Genomic DNA, 19,633 nt, shown 5'->3' with positions numbered 1-19,633 from the left:
CCAGTACCTGCTCGCTGGAGTGAGAACATGGGAAAGTTTTTACCAAACAGCCTGGACCACGTCTGATTAATCTACACATACTTGCTTGCTGTCCTGATGAAGTGCCGGCCGCTGACAGCCGCTTCTGTAACCAGCGCTTTCATCCATCAGGGTGTCATTTACTTAGGGGACCACAGTCTCGTCCCTGCTCCGTGATGTGCAAGTTCAGCACAAATCCGCTTGTTCTGTGACCGTCTGTGGTAGGAGAGGCATCATGCTGTTGGTGGAAGTTCTCTTTCATCGCTCCACATAGACGCTGTGTGTGGTGAGGGCCTAACTGATGACGTAGAAGGGGTAGGTGGGCTGGTCTCTTAGGTGTCTGCAGCCTGGAGTGGGGACCGCTGGGTCCTGGGCTTCCCGAGAGTTCAGTGCTCACCGCACTGAAGGTCATGCTCCTGCTTTTCAGACTGGGCCAGCGCCATCCGCGTGGCAGCTCTGGACTGCATGGAAGAGAAGAACCAGGCCGTGTGCCATGACTATGACATCCACTTCTACCCCACCTTCCGGGTGAGTATCACGGGGTTTCTTGTATGTTGAAATTCGCCACATCGTCGTGCCTGTGTTTTGGCCTCTCTGGCTCTCTCCTTGAAACTTTGTAGGAATTGTAGGAACTGATGTTTGCTGGGGGCAGCTCTTGTTCCACCCTGTTGTGCTGCAGAAGTGTCTGTGGGACTGTCCATGCTCACACAGCCCCGGTCACATGGAGGGGATGCGTGAAAAGACCTCCTGCAGCCTGCGTGGCCAGAGGGCGCAAGGACACCAGGAGCACAAGGGCTGGCACCCCAGCCTGAAGCCACGCATGTGGTCCGTGTACCACGGGGCTCCCCTCGGTGGAACACACACACACGTGCACACTCACACGCACACACCCACAGGGCCTCTGCCTTCCTGAGCCAGGGTCAGCCCCGCAGAAGACAAGGCTGTGCCCGTTGCTCCCACTAGGGGGCAGAGGTACCTGTGACCTGTTGCAGGCCCGTGCATAGCATGTGTGTACACGCCGGTGCCGCTGCCTCCTGCACGCCTTGACATGGACATCTCCAGAAATGTAGGCGCCTTGGGCCCACTTCCCAGGAAGCTCTGTGCCCCCGTCCTTGTCAGCCCTGGTGCCTTGCTGTGTGGTGTGGTGTCACGTCATGGTGGCTTCCCTTGTGTTTTGGGGGCTGTTGTTTTCACTGTGCTGGCAGCACCTGTGGTCCTGCCCCAACAGGTGCCACGCTGGGCAGCACCAGTGCCAGCCCCGCCCCAGGGCCTCTCGGGGCCTGTGTCGCACGCTTGCTTGCCTGCCCCTGCGTGTGATTACGTCAGGACGGCTTCCTGTTTTGTTTTAGCTTCAGACACAGGTCACGCTGTGCTGTGAGTAAACTTTCGGGCCTCCTTTCCATTACTTAATGGGACATTGCTCAGATCTACTACGATGCTCATTGGATGGGATTGTCCGGTGATGTCACTCTGAGAACCAGAACCCCCCGTTGCCAGGCATGTGGCCTCTTCCAGGCTTTGGTGGCTTTGAACAGCACTGCTGTGTTCATTCCCGGGCACGGGAAGAGCTGAGGCTGGGAGAGAAGCCACCGGGCCGCGAACCAGGTCTGTGCACAACAGACCTGCAGGGCCAGCAGCGTCAGGCAGTTTCGTGCTCGCCCAGGGAGCGGTGCAGTCGGAAGCACTGGCAGCTTCATTTGCATTGCCCTGGCAGCTGCGGTGCCAGCGCATCTGGCTTCATGGGCCGTGGGTGTCACGGGTGAAGTGTCTGCCTGTCGTCTGCACATTTCCCTCTTGGCTGGCCGGTGCTTTTCTTACCGACCTGATCTCCGCCATCCTGTAACCTTGTCTCGTCGCTGTCTTTGATGTGCCCTTTGATGAAGAAAGTTTTTAATTTTAACCTAGGAACCCTTGTCATCCACTCAGAGGTACTGCGTGGTGTCTCCTCCTCCTGCAGATCTCTGCGTGGTTACAGCTAACGTTACAGCTCACCATTGGGACACACGCTCACTACCAAGTCCCGGAGAGCTGTGTCTTTAGTGATTCCAGCCCAGTTGAACTGTCTTTTGCTTCTAGCCCTGTTGGGTCAGAAGATGTCAATGATGGGACTGCTGATTGGAGCTAACCTTAGCCCCCTCGTAAATCTGACAGGAAACACTAATATGCACAGAGACACGGAGAAGCATGTGGTTTGTCATCAATTTATGAAAACTTTCCGAAGGAAATTGAGTAAAGCTCCTTCTCTAAGGTGACGGTCGTTTTGTTGCTTAAACACATATGCAGATGCCCACGCGAGGCTGCCTCTTACTTGTTCTGTGTTTTTCCTCGTAGTATTTTAAAGCATTTACAAAGGAGTTTACAACTGGAGAAAATTTTAAAGGTAAGGACATAAGCCTTGTATTTTAGTCCCTGCGATTCCCCTCATAAACCTGCTAAAGACACGCGGTCCCGGAGCCTGGGGAGCTCCCAGCCCGGGCCAGCACCTTTGCCTCTGCTGACCTTTCCTGCCTGCTTTCCCTCAAGAGTTCAGACGTTAATAGCTTCAAAGAGAAATTTTCATTTTGTGATTTGCCTTGCTTGGCAAATATGGTAGTAAAAACTTTTTCAGAGTAAATTTGTTATTATAAAATATCTGGAGATGTACAGATCACATGTACACACCCGATGAATTTTTGCAAACCACCTCACCCAGGCGAGCATCACCCAGTGTGATCAGACCCCGTAGGCCGCACCTGTGGGGGCTCTGCCTGTAAGTGGCCTGGTGGAATTGCCTGGCCTGCTCCTTGCCACGCTGTGTCTTGCCATCTGCCTCTGTTGCCTGTCCGTGTGGCCCACCTATGCGTGTCTCATTGCCGTGTGGTCTCTAGTTGTGTGAATCCCGTGCTGTCTATACCATGCCTGTAGATGGCATTGGGCACACCCGCTGGGATTGCACACGTTGCTGCCACCTGCACCCTGCTGTCTTTGGGCCCCGGGCTGGGACAGGGCTGCTGTCCCTGGGTGTGCACCTGCCCGTCGAGGACAGCTGCACACACTTCTGACCCTGGTGTGCTTCTGGCAGGACCCGACCGAGAGCTGCGAACAGTCAGACAGACCATGATTGACTTCCTGCAGAACCACACGGAAGGAAGCCGGCCGCCTGCCTGCCCGCCCCTGGACCCCATTCAGTGAGTAGCCCCAGGAAGAAGGTGGCTGTTAGACTCATGTTGAGCTGTGCGAGAAGTGTAATAGATTTCTCTTAAGTGATGTGGCCACTGGAATGTGGTGGGCAACTCGCTGCTGTTGACAGCACTAAAAGCCTCTTTTTTTTCTCTTGAAAGGCCCAGTGATGTTCTTTCCCTCCTTGACAACCGTGGCAGCCATTATGTGGCTATTGTCTTTGAAAGCAACAGCTCCTACCTTGGACGGGAGGTACGGCCTCTGCGTGGGCTCCAGATGTCACACGTGGTGTGATTGGGGTTGGCGGTGCATCTGTGATGAGATTCGTGGATGCCGGTCACTGCGTCGGCGTCTCGTGTCCTGTCTGTGGCTTTAGGTCTTGTTCATTATCGGAAGCGTAGTTAATGTTACTCAGCAAAGTCGCTGGTGTCTGGAGAAGACTGTTAGGAGGAACGAGCTTGGCGGTGGGAGGGGTTCAGAAGGTGGCCTAACCCCAGGTTTGAAACTAAGAGAGGGCTTTGCAGAAGAGCTCATTTTTACGACAGGCTCAGCTCACCTTGAGGTCATTCTGTATTTCGCGTGCGGTATTGCTGAGATTTTTTCATTGCTATATTCTGAACGCTCGACATTTTTGCCAAATCCAAGATTCCGTAAAACATTGTTTCTATCATCGTCATACTTGGATTTCACACGTACAGTTCTGAAGCCTCGCTTTTGGCCAGGTCTAAATAAGGTCCAGGGACCAGGTGCAGGGGCAGCCCAGGGAGAGTCATTATTGCCAAGTCTTTCCGGAGACGAAAGGCCTCGCCGCGCACACATTCGCCCAGCGCTCACCCTGAGCTTCTCCTCCTCCTCCTTGCAACCTGATAGGCAACTGTTTTTCTGTCCACTGGGGGGGCCTTGCGTTGAGTGGAGGAAACAGCGTTGCCCTTGCGAGGGCTTTTGGAGACACTCTTGGGAAGGAAGCTGCAGACACCCGCGCTGTGACCATCTCGCTTCGTGCCCTGGCTGCCCTCCTGGCACCCCAGCCCCGCCCCCTCCAGGTTTGGTGGTGACGGCAGGATACCTTCCCGTGGTTGGCAGGGTTCTCCGTGGAGGGCTGAGGAACCGCTAGCGGTGTGTGGCTCTCCCAGACCCCTCGCCCTTGTCCCAAGGCCCCTCGTGCCTTTGCTGTCTCAGGCAGGGCCTCCACACACGCACACCAGAGGCAGGTGTTCCCCCGAGCAGAGGTGGGTGTGGGCCCATCTTGCACGCTCCCCTACCTCCCTGGCATGCTGCTGCGTTCGGGGCAGCCAGGCTCCACCCGTGCAGGAGGAGTGCTCTTCAGCACAGAGTCACGGCACGACCCAGACACCAGTGCGGCCCAAGAGTAGTGATCAGCTCTTCGCAGACACACCCAGCTCAGGAGAGGCACGGCCACTCGGGGCGCCCAGTTCACCCCTTTAGCCACGGCCCTTGGTTTGAGGAGCAGCTGGTTTTGTTGCTCTCTAAGAGAAGGAAAGACGTACGCCCGATGTGGTGGTGGCGCACACGGGGTTTCCTCCGAAATGCTGAGATGCCAGTCCTGTGCTCTCTCTGCCACCGAGACCCTGTTGCTGCCCCTTCAGCCTGAGCAGAACCAGACAGGAGCAGGGTGGCTGGGGAGGAGCGGCAGCTCGAGGCCTGCTGCCCCGGCCATGAAGCTTCCACGCGCGGGACAGGAGCGTGAGGCCATGGGGCGTGGCTGCTGTGTACAAGGACTCACTTGACCAGTGTCAGTGTTGTTAGAGGCGCCCTGGTTTTAGAAAGTCAAGTGCAAATTCATGGATAAGGGTGTTCTTTGATTGGTCTGTAAAATTGCCAAATAACACTGGTTTCTGCGCATGGCGTGTGTGCCATCGGTTGCCTTAAAGTGCGATAGGAATTCACATGTGCGTGAGGATGTGAGTGAGGGTCTTGCCTGCAGGGGGCACACTCCGTGCCCTTCTGGGAAAGGTTCCCTGCAAGGCCATGTATCTGCGCGTCGTGTTTTCTGAGAAGCTGCCCGCCCCTGTGGAAGTGTCACTGTGTTCTCACCCCCCAGGTGATCTTAGACCTGATCCCGTACGAAGGCATCGTGGTGGTCCGGGCGCTGGATGGGGACAAAGCATTTCTGGAGAAGCTCGGTGTTTCCTCAGTTCCTGCGTGTTACCTGATCTACCCAAATGGGTCGCACGGATTGATTAACGTGTGAGTGCCATGTGGGATCTGGGAACCCGGTGCTGTGCGGAGTTACTGAACAGAGGCTCCGAGTAGACCACGCAAGTCTGGTGTGAGATCCAGGGAGCCCTGGCCCCTCCGCCCCACTTCCCTGGGCAGATTTGGGCCCTGGCTTTCAACCCTTGGGTATTGCTGATCTGTGCTGTGTTTTCGTGGATTTCTGTTTTCTCACTGCTGTGTCCCTGCACCTAGGAGGGGCCTGGTGTGGTGACTCACCAAGAGCCGCAGAGGAAACCGTGGCTAAACCCGCACATGCACAAGGGCTGCTGGGCCAGTGCTTCGGGAGCAGCAGATGCTCCTCAAACACGGCTCTGGGTAGACTCTGGGCTGCAGTTCGATCTGTATCTGGGGCTGGCAGGCAAACCCATGTGCCTGCCTCTGCAGAATGAGAAGTAGGGGTGGGCGCCAGGCCCTGCCCTCATGTTCTGCTCTCTTCTTTAAGAACCGCAGAACCTTGGCAAGCCATTTGCCTCTGCGCGGAGTGCCCGTGTGCCCCTCAGATAAGCCCTTCGCCTCTGCGCGGAGTGCCCGTGTGCCCCTCAGATAAGCCCTTTGCCTCTGCGCAGAGTGCCTGTGTGCCCTTCAGATAAGCCCAACAAAAAAGTAAACAACTTGAGTAAAGTTAGAACAGTGAGAAAAATGAGGCTGGGCACAGGTGCATCATTTGAGTCTAGTAGTTCAAGACCAGCCCAAGCAACATAGCGAGACCCCGCCTATACTAAAAATAAAAAACTAGCCAGGCCTGATGGTGTGTGCCTGTAGTCCCAGCTACTCGGGAGGCTGAGGTAGGAGGATCGCTTGAGCCTCAGAGGTCAAGGCTGCAGTGAGCTAAGATCATGCCACTGCACTCCAGCCTGGGCAACAGAGCCAGACCCTGTCTCAAAAAAAAAAGAAAAAAAAAAGAAAAGAAAAAGAAAAGAAAAAAAATGATTGAGAAAGTTAAGTAACATCCTGAGGCTGGAGGGGACCCAGCCTCCTCACCTTGGGGAGAAGGACAGCATGAGGCCAGCCTGCCCCACACTGGGTGGCCCCTTTCCCTGGCCTGAAGCCGCAGCGCCTCCGGCATGTGCGGGTTTAGCCACGGTTGACTCTGTGGCTCTTGGTGACTCACCACACCAGGCTCCTGGGTGCAGGGACACAGCAGTGAAGATAGGACATGTTTCCTGTCTCTTGGGGCTTCCAGTTTAGCCTCTTCAAAGATCGACTGGGGCATGGAGGGCGCCCTACAGAAGCCCCGAAGACCGCAGCTTCTTAGATATTTTTCTGTCCTTTTGAAAAGGAGACCAGGCGTGGTGGCTTACCCCTGTCATCCCAGCACTTTGGGAGGCTGAGGTGAGAGGATTACTTGAGCCCAGGAGTCTGAGACCAGCCCAGGTTGATGATGAGACTCCAGACTATGAAAAATAAAACGTTAGCTGGGTGTGGCGGAGTGTGCCTGTGGCCACAGCTACTCAGGGTGCTGAGGTGGGAGGAGCATTTGAGCCCAGGAGGTTGAGGCTGCAGTGAGCTGAGATTGCACCACTGCACTCCAGCCTGGGCAACAGAGCAAGATCCTGTCTCAAAAATAGGTAAGTGGAAATAAAAAAGATAAAGCTGGAATTCAGGGTAACCACAGAGGCTATTGAGCTTGTTAGGAGATGCTCTGAGTGCTTGGGGACCCTGCTGTGCCGACAAGGTGGCCCATTCCAGGCCTGGGGCACAGCACTGCCCTTGGCAGAGCGGCCTGAACCACTGCCAGATGTTTGTTTAGTGTTAAAAGTATCATATAGACAACTTCTTAGTGTCAAATAATGTTAGTAGTTTTGTAGATATTTCAATATTTTTGCAAATATCACTGCTACATTCTGTCTTTGGAAACAAGCTCCGCGTCACACTGAAGTGCTCGATAATGGCATTGAGGGTGTCCCCAGAAGGTGGCTCCACCCTGTCCACACAGGGGGCTCAGCTCCAGCCTGTCCACACAAGGCGGGCACGCAGGGGGCTCAACTCCACCCTGTCCACACAGGGGGCTCAGCTCCAGCCTGTCCACACAAGGCGGGCACGCAGGGGGCTCAACTCCACCCTGTCCACACAGGGGGCTCAGCTCCAGCCTGTCCACACAGGGAGGGCACGCAGGGGGCTCAGCTCCACCCTGTCCACACAGGGGGCTCAGCTCCACCCTGTCCACACAGGGAGGGCACGCAAGGGGCTCAGCTCCACCCTGTCCACGCAGGGGCACGCAGGGGGCTCAGCTTCACCCTGTCCACGCAGGGAGGGCACGCAGGGGGCTCAGCTCCACCGTGTCCACGCAGGGAGGGCACGCAGGGGGCTCAGCTCCACCGTGTCCACGCAGGGAGGGCACGCAGGGGGCTCAGCTCCACCCTGTCCATGCAGGGCGGGCACGCAGGGGGCTCAGGGGCCTGACTTAAGGGAGGGGCTGACATCCACCCCAGGCCCCGACTTCCAGATGCCCCACTCAGGGCTGGCAGATTGTGGGCGCGTCGGCGAAGGCTCTTAGGCATGTCGGAAATCTCAGTCAGAATAAAGCTGATCTTGGCAGATGCTCAACCCAGCTTTACAAAACGCCTTAAGTTCCCCACAAACATAAATGAGTCATAGTACTTACGACAAGTGGAACTGGCTATACATCTGTGGATTTGGTGCGTCTCCTCTTACCCCCAGGTGGAAGCTCAGCCGCGGCCCAGGCGGGGTGTCAGCTGTCCCCACGGACCCCCAGTCCCCAGTACATGCCCGAAGGATGGATGGGGTGGCCCAGAGCTTTCCTGAATGCCGGGGGCTCCTGCTTCAGGATTTTATAAAGGAAGCTCTTCTCACCTTTGCCCTCCCCTTTCTCACAGCGTGAAGCCCCTGCGGGCCTTCTTTTCCTCTTACCTGAAGTCATTGCCGGATGTGAGGAAAAAATCGCTTTCCTTGCCTGAAAAGCCAAACAAAGAAGAAAATTCAGAAGTCGTGGTTTGGAGAGAATTTGACAAGCAAGTATTCATTTTGAACTGAAGCTCCCGGGGGACAGCGCGGGTAGACTGAAGGCCGTGTGCTTGCTGGGCGGGCTCACTCAGAAACCCACCCCAGCTGCTGAGGGACGCTCAGGAGCCCTCCCGGGGGCCCCGGGAGTCCGTGGGGAGGAGCCAGGCCAGGGAGAGGTGCTGTGGAGGGAAAGGTTGGGCATTCCCTGACTCTGCCGTGTCCCGTCGTAGGTCCAAGCTGTACACGGCGGACCTGGAGTCAGGGCTGCACTACCTCCTGCGGGTGGAGCTGGCAGCCCACAGGTCCCTGGCTGGAGCAGAGCTGAAGACGCTCAAGGACTTTGTGACTGTCTTGGCTAAGGTTTGGGACGGTTCTGGTCTGGGCTGTGTGTGGGAATTTGGCCTTGCACAGAGTGGGCCCTGGGGGCCGTCGGACCCTGCGGGGGCTCCGCCGTCTCCACTGAGGTGCTCTCCACCTTGCTTTGTCCGCTCAGGCCTGTGCCCCAACTCATTCCACCTGTTTTCCGAGTGCCTCCTGCGTCCCATGCTGTTCCCAGCACTGGGGCTGGGGCGGTGGCTATGGAGAGGGGCGGGGCCATGAGCCAAGCGCCTGTTGGAAAAACCCAGCTTTGGCTTCCTGGAGAGGAGACGGAGGAGGGAACGGAGGCGCACACCTCAGCTGGCTCTCGGAGGGAGCGGTGCACAGGGGCTGGGCAGGAGAGGGAAAGGCAGGGGCCGTGCAGATCCAGGTGGGGTGTGCACCTGCTCTGCCAGCCAGGTTCAGGGAGGGGTCCTGGGGGCTTCACACTCAGCACCATCACAAGCATAGATGTGGTGTCTGAAACCACTGAGGGGGTTGCCAGGAGCGGGCAGAGATGCAGCCCAACAGAGCTCAGGCCTGGCTGTGCCCAGGGCCAGGCTGAAGAGGACCAGCCAAGGAGGTGGCCAGGTGTAACTCCATGAGCTCAGTTACTTGTTACTGTCTAAATGACCAGGAGGCTTAGGCTTAAACTATTTCTCTTGCCAAAAATAAGATGCTAGTGATAGAATAATTTATAGTCAGCACTTTGGATAGAGTTTACTTACAATGTGATTTTTGAAAAGTACAGGAAGCCTTGAAGGACCAGAGGCACCGCAGATGAGTGCACGAACATCGCCTCGGCAGATTTTTACCCCACGGTGCCATCCAGAGTTCAGAAATCTCTAGCTGGCCTCGTTTCCTTTAAGAAAGTGTCCTGCTAATCTGTCCATCATATTAGCGGAGGACAGTGTGGCTCTTAGTGGTGATGGCCGCCGGCCAGCTAATTCGCTGGAGTCACACAGCTGTTGCGAGGCAGACCTGCTGTCCTCTCCCCGCTTCTCTGTCTTCCCCCTCAGTCTAGTTAGGCCTGGAGCTTTTACACTTGTGCTGTAGGTAACCCCTTAGGCCAGGGTATTAATCAGTTATTCTGAATATTTTTCTGAACTTTATTTGGATGTCCAAAATAAATTTGATATTGGTAAATTAATCATGGTACTTTTTAACCTGCGTGGGAGAGTAATACATTGGACTGAGCTGAAGATGCCGGCATTTCTGGTCTGGCATCGCCACCATGAGCTTCAGCTCGGGTTTTCGGAGCTCTTTCGGCAGCCTGCGTTTTGCACGGTTTGTGGTGCAGCAGCTGATCGGAGTTCCTCCTAAAAAGACAGAGCCCTGGGATCTTCTCAGCCAGATGCCTCCCTAAGCTGTGTTGATGTCAGCCAGCCTCACAGCCCACATGAGGCCACAGGCAGTTAGCCCCGGCTGCCGGCACCTGTGCACTGCCGCGCGCCCTTCACACAGTCAGCGATGACGGAAGGGAAGCCCAGCGGGCAGGCAGGTGGGGTCAGCGCAGCTCCTGGTGAGGAAGGCAGAATAAATCAAGCCCCTGCCAGTTCCATGATGAGTCACACACCGTGACCTTGCCTGTCACCTGGAGGGAGCGAGGCCGTGGGCACAGGTGGGTGAGCTGCAGGCATGGGCTGGAGAAAGGCATGGCCGTGGGCACAGGCTGTCCTGGGGAGAGGTGCTGGCTGGACGCCTGCCCCACAGCCCCTCAGGTTTCCTGCCTCCCATCAGAGAAACCCGAGTTCTGAGAGGCCCCGTCCTAGGTTCAGCCCCTCCGCAGATGGAGTTGCTTGTCCCCGGAGGTGCTGTGTCCCCGGAGGTGCTGTGCCCGGCGGTGGGGGCGGGCCCGGGTTGGGTCTGTAGCTCTCTGGTGGCTCCTTCCTCGTGCAGCTGTTCCCTGGACGACCGCCAGTCAGGAAGCTGCTGGAGACGCTGCAGGAGTGGCTGGCCAGCCTTCCCCTGGACAGGATCCCCTACAACGCTGTGCTCGACCTGGTCAACAACAAGATGCGGGTGAGCCCCAGAACCCTTGCCAGCCACGCCGCGCCCTCCTTCCCTCGCCCTTAGCTGGTGCGTCTCCCTGCTCAGGGCCCGGGCTCCGCTGTGATGAAGGGGAGCAGCGACTTACTGTCTCCATGACAGCGTCATGGCTACGGCCTCGTGTCTGCCTTGGCAGCGTCATGCTGGGGCTTCAGTTTGAGGACAGCTCACCAAAAGTGCACTGTGACCACCTGTCCTTTGGACAAAATGGGGTTTTCTCAAGCAGTGTAGTACTTGGGCTTTTTAAATTTAGTAAGCCAATCTAAGGAAAAACGTTGTATTCAGTAAGTGTGGGCAGTCCTGCCGGAGCTTTCCCCAAGACCAGCTACCAGCAGGTGCCAGTCTTCACTCAGGGGACCAGCACCCCGAGCGGTCCTGGCACTCCCTCTTGCCGTTCCCTCCTTAGTCCAGATCAGCAGCTTCTCTGTGGCCCCCAGAGCATTTAGTCGCGGGCAGTAAACCCACCATGCTGCTTGTCCGACGCCCCCATGGCCGGCGTGGTCAGCGTGGCCGGCGTGGTCAGTGGCACACAGCAGGTCTTCTGGGAATCCTATAAGGTGCACTTACCGTGCTGTGACTTTGCCAGCTTTGTCATTTGCTGGCTGCAGCTGAGAAGCAGACGGTGCTGGGCTTCTTGCCTGAGTCTGTCTTCCACCTTGACTCCACTCTGAGCTCGAGGTCGTGGGCGCACCCTCTCACGTGACTGTGACGTAGGACATCTCCCTCGAGCGCGCGTCCCGGGCTCAGGAGTCCTTAGGGAGGGAAAGGTGGATGAGACACAAAACCAAACCGAACGGAATCTGTCCGGGGCTCACAGCCCTCCCGGGCCAGCAGTCACCTGCTCCGAGGGCCACCCCATTGCTTCTCCAAAGTGAACACACCTTGTTTCTTCTGGCCGAGAGTTATTTGATGGTTGAGCTTTTTTATGTTGTTAGTTGCTTTTTCTCTTAATACTGTCCTTACAACTAATTCTAATTTAAAAGAAAGGGTGAATACTTTTTATGGTTAACATTACTGGTTATCAAGATACGGAAGAACTCTCTCTTCTCTTCAGAGTGGCTTGAGAGCTCCTTTAGTAAAGGAGACCATTTCCTCTCGTTTGTTTTATTGAATTTAAATTTGCGTACGGTAGGAGGCACAGATCTTGTGTGTACAGTTGAATCAGCTTCAGTAAACCACACCCCCATTAACCACCCCCCCAGTCAAGAAGGTATCTGTCGACTGTTGTTAATTTCAACAATTATCTTTTATTCTTTGGGGTTTTTTTTTTTTTTTTTTTTTTTTCCAGATTTCTGGAATATTCCTTACTAATCACATAAAGTGGGTTGGATGTCAAGGAAGCCGATCTGAGTTGAGGGGTTACCCGTGTTCTCTCTGGAAACTGTTCCACACTTTGACTGTCGAAGCCTCAACCCATCCAGACGCCCTGGTTGGCACAGGTAAGCTGTCCCTGTACAGGCCGGAGGGGCCGATGGACTGCCCAACACGTTAACCCAGCCGGTGTGTGCGAAGGCGCGTACTGCTGTATGTGAGGCAGTGTGTCGCCAGGGCACCGAGGCAGGGGAACCGCACTTCAGACTCCGCCCACAGGCAGCTTACCCAGGGCTGTGGCTGCGGGGGCACCAGTTCCCCTTGTCAGAACTCACAAGGATGTGCGTGGCTAACGTGCAGGAAATTAAACCATGGAGAAGAGAGGGAATGCTGGCTGGGAATTTTCCTGCAGTGTAAACTCCCTGTTTTTTGCTTTAAAAATACAGAATAGGCCGGGCGCGGTGGCTGAAGCCTGTAATCCCAGCACTTTGGGAGGCCGAGACGGGCGGATCACGAGGTCAGGAGATCGAGACCATCCTGGCTAACACGGTGAAACCCCGTCTCTACTAAAAAAATACAAAAAACTAGCCGGGCGAGGCGGTGGGCGCCTGTAGTCCCAGCTACTCGGGAGGCTGAGGCAGGAGAATGGCGTGAACTCGGGAGGCGGAGTTTGCAGTGAGCTGAGATCCAGCCACTGCACTCCAGCCTGGGCGACAGAGCGAGACTCCGTCTCAAAAAAAAAAAAAAAAAAAAGAATAAGTGAAATCTATTTGGAGAGGTGTTTTCATTATCAGCTGTTGCATAACAAATCACCCCGAAATTTAGCAGCCAGAACTTCCCATGGTGATGAGCTCACAGTTTCTGAGGGTCGGGCATGGCCTCATCTGGGTCCTCGTCTTCAGGATTGGTCAGGCTGCAATCGGAGTGTCAGCGGGGCCTGGGGAGTCACCCGAGACCCACCTAGGGAGAGTGGCTTCCCAGCACCCTCATGGGGCAGAGAGCAGGGCACACCTCCTTGCACGTGGCTTGCCTAAGGCCCTGAGCTCCATGCTGGCTGTTGACTGCAGGCGCTTAGGGCCTCTCCGTGGGGCGGCTCACATCATAGCAGCAAGCCTCCTGAGCGAGCTAGTGAGAGAGTGCCCATCGGAGGATGACATTCCGTCACCTCTGTCAGATTCTGCTCAGTAGTCACCAGGCCCAGGCCACTCGCAAGGGGTGGACATTACAGGCGGGGTGAGTGTAGGTGGCATGATCTCTGGGGACCGTCGCAGAGGCTGCCCACTGCAAGGGGTTAAAACCTATAAAACTTTGAAGGTGGATTTAATAATTTTCAATTACTAGGAAATAGATAAAATAAAATTTTCTGTCCTTTACAGAACACTAAAGTATGTATTGGATTTTTTATTCCCTCTGAATTTTGATGTGCGTGTGCTTCTCAGTTGAAGCAGTGATTCAGGTTCATTAATGTTTACTTGAAAGCCGAAGTGGAGTCTTGACTCACACAGTTCAATACTCTTTCCAGTAAAATTCTCAAATTCTTTTACAGTCCTTTTTTGCCACATAACAAACTAACCTAAAATGCTGAGACTTACAGCAGCCACCACTGTGTTTGCTTATCATGCTGTGGGTCAGCAATTTAGACTGGGCTTGGCTGGGCGGTTCTTCTGTGAGTTGCTGCTTGGGCTCACTTGCGTGTCTTCCTTCATCTGGTGGCAGCTGGTCAGTCCAGGGGACCTTGGAATGCCTCATGCTCCTGAATGTGGTTTCCCCACCAAGTAGCACCAGGTTCAGGCAGGACCCCCTGAGAGGCCTCAGTGTGGAGTCACATAGTATCACTTCTGCCGTATTCTGTTGATCTAGCCTAAATTCCTGGTGAGAGAAATAGATTCCACCTGTTAATGGGAGAAGCAGCAAAGTCACATTGCGGGCGAGTGTCCTGGGATGGGGGCACTGTAGTGGACATCTGAAAATCTACTGTTTTGGCCCTCCTCAAGGTGACACTGGATTACTGCTTCTCGAGGGTCTGGTTAGGGGAGAGGGTGGGTTTTAACCTCAAATCCTTTTCATAATGATACAGAAAAAAAGAGTAGTATGTTTTTGGGGAGAAATGTTGGGAGCTGTCCAAACAGAAATTGAAATCAGAGCATCCACACTGCTTGATCTAATGCCCAGCCAGACCATGTAAACCTGATTCTGGGCCATGCACAAGGTTCACACCTGTAATCCCAGCACTGGAGGCTGCAGTGAGCCGAGATCATGCCACTGCACTCCAGCCTGGGCAAAAGAAAGACTGTCTCAAAAAAAATAACTGTTTCTGAAACGTGAGGCTGAGTTAGGAAACCTCATGTTTACACACGGAAAGTTCTGGTGAGGAGATGAGCTGACACGCCATCCCCCTTTCCATCTGCTCTGATCACACGGGCACACGCAGGCCTGAGCTGACACGCCTTCCCCCTTTCCGTCTGCTCTCATCACACGGGCACATGTGGGCATGAGGAACGGCTCCTTGAAGGCAGTGTGGGTACAGTGTTGGCTGAGGGAAGAAGTTGAATGACCAGGGTATTTGATTTTAAACTATGCTAGCACCGGGCCTAGTGTAGTGGAACTGTAAGAGCAGCGTGATGGCAAAGCATACCGCTGACAAGACCCTCAGCGCTCCTTCCTCCCATCAGCATATTGGAAGCAGCCTCCAGGAGTAGCCTCCTGCCAAGAGAATTGGGTCAGTGGCGACCACAGGATTAAGTCTTGGAAGGTTTTTCTTCTCTTTGCTGTACGTTTAAGCCCCATCTAGTAAAATGCCTGCGAAGGCCTCTAATCCCCCCACAGGTAGAGGTTTATGGTTCTTGTCCACTTTAAAGATTAGGGTGGCCCCATGCTTGCGGCGATGTGGGGAAGAGGGAGGGGGATTACGTGGAGATGCAAGGCAGATGTCCGTGGAGCCCTCCCGGCAGGAGAGCAGGACAGACGGGCCAGGTCACAGGGCCGGCGCCTGAGACACCGCCCAGCTGCCTGTGGACACACTCAAGGCCGAGGAGGAGGTGCTCTGCTCTACTCTCACCTTCTCTGGGTGAAATAAACAAGAAGTGTCGGGATTAAGGATCGACCAGGACGCTGAGATCAGGGCCTGCACGCAGCTGTGCTTTGCAGGGAGCCACAACAAGCGTCAGGCCTTCGCTTGCGCGGGAAGCTCCCCCAGGGCCTGCTGTCGATGAAGACGGATTCATTCGCGAAAGCATGTCTTTTTTTAATGCTGACATGTAATCTGTTTTAATCTCATGGGTCTCCTGTCTGTGCGTTCAAGCTCCCGTGTCGGTCGTCTGAGCGGGGACTGCCGAGCCCTGCCCCGTGCTGCCCCCTTGGTTTTCTTAGGGGTTCCCCTTGGGTGCGGTGCTGGCCACTTCCTGCCACCTGCGGGCAGGGCTTTGCTTTCCTGAGACGCGCGTTCGTTCACAGCATCTGCAGGCGCCCCGGCCTGTCCACGGCTGTTTTTACGTTCGGTGGCACAGACTCTGGCTTGTGGGTACACCTGTCCCTGTGCCTGCCCACCCGCTCCACATCCTCATGCCTGTGGCTGGCAGCAGCCTAGAGTCACTTCCTAAGGCCGTGTCCCCACTTGGGCTGGTGTCCTGCAGGGCTTTCAGACACGACAGCTGCAGATTTTGAATGAGCAGCGTCATTGCCCTGGCACCAGCCTCTGGGAGTTACTTGTAGGGCAAGAGAGACTGCACCCAGCTGGCAAGTCTTGGGGAAGAACCATTGCTTGGCACTGCGGGCGTTCTGGCACAGACGGCCGGGAGCCTGGTGGGAGGTTCGTGGAGCTCCTGGAAAGGCTCCTTGGGGCCCTGGCGGCCGAGTCTGTGGCTCATCCTGGCACGTCCACCCTCTGGGCTGTCCACGGTCATCGTGTCTCCAGACACTGCGGCACCCGTGGGCATGTTGGACATCTTGGCCGGTGCTGGCTCCTGGTCTGTGCCCACAGCCTGAGGCCCTGGGGAGACGTGAGGTGGCTTCCGGACCTGTCAGGAGCAGTTTCCCCCAGGGCTCTCTGGACAGGCGTGGGGTCAGGTGATCCTCACGCACCTGCCATTGTCAGCATCTACCATTGTCAGCGGTGTTTCTTCCCCTGCAGGCTTTGAAGATGACCCGCAGGCTGTGCTGCAGACGATGAGGAGGTACATTCACACCTTCTTTGGGTGTAAGGAATGTGGTGAGCACTTTGAGGAAATGGCTAAAGAATCCATGGATTCGGTGAAAACCCCCGACCAAGCCATCCTCTGGCTTTGGAAGAAACATAATGTGGTGAACGGCCGCCTGGCAGGTGAGAAGCCCCTGGGCGTGGGGGGCTCAGCACGGGCGGAGGGAGGCCCTGGTCCTGGGACAGCACGGATGGCGCAGCTGCGGTGGGGCTTGGCCCTGAGCTTTGCGGCCTTGTGCTACCCACTGTGCTGATGGGATCAGGACTTGGGTGGCTGGGAGCTGCCAGAGCCTCAGCCTTTCCCAGACTGCTTCTGTCCCCGGCTTTCTCGATGGTTCTCTCACTCGGGGGGCTCTTGGACCCTCGTGGGAATGGGCGTGGCTCTTTCTTCCCCCGTCAGTGCCCACTGGTGCCCGTTAGACTTGATGTTTTCGTGGCTCTTTCTTCCCCCGTCAATGCCCACTGGTGCCCGTTAGACTCTGAGGATGTTTTCGTGGCTCTTTCTTCCCCCCATCAGTACCCACTGGTGCCCGTTAGACTCGATGTTTTCGTGGCTCTTTCTTCCCCCATCAGTGCCCACTGGTGCCTGTTAGACTCTGAGGATGTTTTTGACTCTGGAAAGCTTGGAACGTGATTAATTTTTGACGAGGAATTTTAGTAGCATGAAAATTTGTTGTCCAATTGTAAACCAAACCTTTCCAAGTGGTTTTGTTAAAAAAAAATAATTAAATAGAGCACATGGGTTTTCTCAGAGTCAAGTACTTCAAACTGTTCCTAAATCAGTGGCAGATTAAAATTAGGCTTAAAAATAATTCCACTGAGAAATAAATCCTAATAGAGATGAATAGAAAATGCCACTAAACTATTGGTTTTTATTTAATCCACTGTATTAGAAAAACATATTACAGCTGAAGCACTAAAGAAATTGGTTTTTTCTTTGGCCTGAGCCCGACTGCCGGGGCCGGGGTCATGTGGCGAAGGCACCGCGTGTCTGTGGGATTTGTTCCCTGGGTCAGCGCAGCTCCTCCGCCTCTCCACCTTGGCAGCCTCTGCATCGCCGCCGCCCACAGCGCTCCGTGTGCTTTCCCCGAGCCATCGGCTCCGAGGCAGTGGGACCAGGACCCTCACCAGGCCTGCCTGGACCTGGAGCCCCTGCTGTTACCTGTGGCCCCAGCCTGCGTGTGCCCCCACCACTCCAGTCATGAGGCTGCAGCAGAAAGGGGCCTTACAGCCCGGTGTGACTGTCCCTCCCGAGAGTCCCGCCCCACCCAGTCCCACCTCCAGCCTGTGCTTCGAGACCCAAGCTCCTGGGAGGCCCCTCGGAGATCTGCCCGGGGTCTTCTGCCCAGGACTCGCGCCTGACTTCACAGTCCTGTGAGGCTCTGGCAGCTTCTGACCAAGCGTCACTGGTCAGTGCTTGTCCCCTCTGGCTTCGTGTGCAGCATCTGGCACCGGTTAGCAGGATAGGCAGTCAGTGACTGGCCCGAGCCGGGCATCTCTTGATTTCAGGCACGTGTGAAGTCCCCCAAACAAACGTGGTTGCGTTTACGTTCACTTCTGGAAGCTCTCTGAGGGCGGCCGGGTGTCAACAAGTCGGCTGGCAGGGGCTGGGAGAGTTGGGAGGCGCCGTCTGCCACGGCTTCTGCATGACGGATGCCTGTTGGGCCCGGGAGTGAGCAGGTGTCACTTTGGAAACGAGTTTTGGAGATTTGAAGGGATTTGTAGTCTGGAAAGGGCCCGTGTATCTGAAGTGCAGTGGAAATTCACTGCTGCCCCTCTGCCCTTTCCTGAAGGTGCACCTGAGGCCCACTGTCCATAGAGCCCAGGTGGCCGGGGCACTGTGGGTAGTGGGCCTCAGGTGCACCCTCAGGAAAGGGCAGAGGGGCAGCAGTGAGGGGAGGGGCACACAGGCAGCACTGTGTGGACAAAGGCTTCAAGGTGAGAGCTGTGTGCTCCGTTTTGGAAGCAGAGTGCTGGGTGGTTTGGGACAGGTGCGGTCCAGGAGGTGGCGGAGGCTGAGCATGTAGCGTCCCCTTACTTGCAGGCATGGGAACCGGCAGAGGGGAACACGTGCGCAGGGGCCTGCAGAAGCAGGATGTTACCTGGGCCGCACTGCAAGGGAAGGGTGGTGGGAAGGGCAGGGAGGGAGGCCTGGCAGGACCCTGGGCTGGGGCAGCGGAGGCCCGCGGTGGTGGGAGTGGGAGTCCGGTTGCCTCACGCTGCACGTGGCTCCACAAAGCCCCCTTACCTCGGGCTCTCCCGCTTCCTTTCCTTCCTAGGCCATCTGAGTGAGGATCCCAGGTTTCCAAAGCTTCAGTGGCCCACTCCGGACCTCTGCCCAGCCTGCCACGAGGAAATTAAGGGCCTGGCCAGCTGGGATGAAGGCCACGTGCTCACGTTCTTGAAGCAGCACTACACCCGCGACAACCTCTTAGACATGTATTCTGCAGACCAGGGGGATTCCGGTGAAGGAGGAGCCCTGGCCAGGGGTGAGGAGGAGGAGAAAAGACTCGCTCCCCCAGAGATGTCCCGTGGAGAGCGAGACGCCCAGAGCGTCCGTCCACCCAGTGCGCTGGGCCCCAGGCCTGCCCTTCCAGACAGCTTGCACCACAGCTTGGACGTGAAACTCCAGGATCCGGATGGGCCCGGGGCCCACAAGGAGGTGGGGGGCGCTGCACCCTTCCTCGGGGTTGACTTCTCCAGCCTGGACATGAGTCTCTGTGTCGTGCTGTACGTGGCCTCGTCCCTGTTCCTCATGGTGATGTACTTCTTCTTCCGGGTGAGGTCCAGGCGGTGGAAGGTCAAGCACCACCACCCGGCCGTGTGAGTGCCCGGGCGCTGCCAGCCATGGCGGAAGCTCCCTCGGAGGCAGCCCTGCCCTGTGCCACCTGCAGCTTTAACATGATCAGGGATTTTATAAACATGTGGGCCTGCTTTCACGTCGGACGGCACCTTTTGGCTTCCAAGTCCTGGTTTTACGAACGCTCTTCTAACAAGGGAAGAACACGGGGTAATTTTGTGGGGATGTTTGCATTCCTGGCATACTCAAGTCTGTTCATGCTCCTTTTGCAGGTCCTACAGCAAAAAGACTTCGGTATTTTTACTCTTCTAGATCTAAAAAAGAGGGTGGGGAGTCCAGGCCAAATAGTGTACCCCACACACTTTCATCTCGTTTCCTCGACTCTGCCTCATCCTGCAAGGCCTTCTTTTTGTATTTGGAGAAGAACCTCGCCCGCTCCCCCCGCAGCACCCCCTGCACCCTCTACTCCTTTGCCCCCCCGCTTCCCCCAGTGCCCACTGGTGCCCGTTAGACTTGATGTTTTCGTGGCTCTTTCTTCCCCC

General features: G+C 55.9%; 1 protein-coding gene across 1 annotated transcript; it reads left to right on the top strand.

Annotated features, from left to right (window-relative positions):
* The first annotated feature begins 449 nt into the window (after positions 1 to 449).
* On the top strand, positions 450 to 19,525 carry QSOX2 (quiescin Q6 sulfhydryl oxidase 2). Its single transcript, XM_011985069.1, has 11 exons — positions 450 to 546; positions 2,350 to 2,398; positions 3,080 to 3,185; positions 3,339 to 3,429; positions 5,240 to 5,385; positions 8,253 to 8,387; positions 8,610 to 8,739; positions 10,636 to 10,758; positions 12,074 to 12,224; positions 16,226 to 16,414; positions 18,571 to 19,525. The coding sequence occupies exons 1-11, from the start codon at positions 484 to 486 to the stop codon at positions 19,116 to 19,118; spliced, it is 1,731 nt and encodes a 576-aa protein (XP_011840459.1). The 5' UTR covers positions 450 to 483; the 3' UTR covers positions 19,119 to 19,525.
* Positions 19,526 to 19,633: the final 108 nt, after the last annotated feature.

The sequence above is a fragment of the Mandrillus leucophaeus genome, unplaced genomic scaffold (assembly GCF_000951045.1).
Source record: "Mandrillus leucophaeus isolate KB7577 unplaced genomic scaffold, Mleu.le_1.0 Scaffold28, whole genome shotgun sequence".
NCBI lineage: Eukaryota > Metazoa > Chordata > Mammalia > Primates > Cercopithecidae > Mandrillus > Mandrillus leucophaeus.
The sequence above is the reverse complement of the archived record's forward strand: the minus strand, read 5'-3'. Positions and strand labels throughout refer to the sequence as shown.

Coding starts and splice junctions, on each gene's coding strand:
- QSOX2 (XM_011985069.1), top strand. CDS start 484: ATGGAAGAGAAGAACCAGGCCGTGTGCCATGACTATGACATCCACTTC. Junction 2,399..3,079: donor AACTGGAGAAAATTTTAAAG/GTAAGGACATAA, acceptor TGCTTCTGGCAG/GACCCGACCGAGAGCTGCGA. Junction 16,415..18,570: donor GGTGAACGGCCGCCTGGCAG/GTGAGAAGCCCC, acceptor TTTCCTTCCTAG/GCCATCTGAGTGAGGATCCC.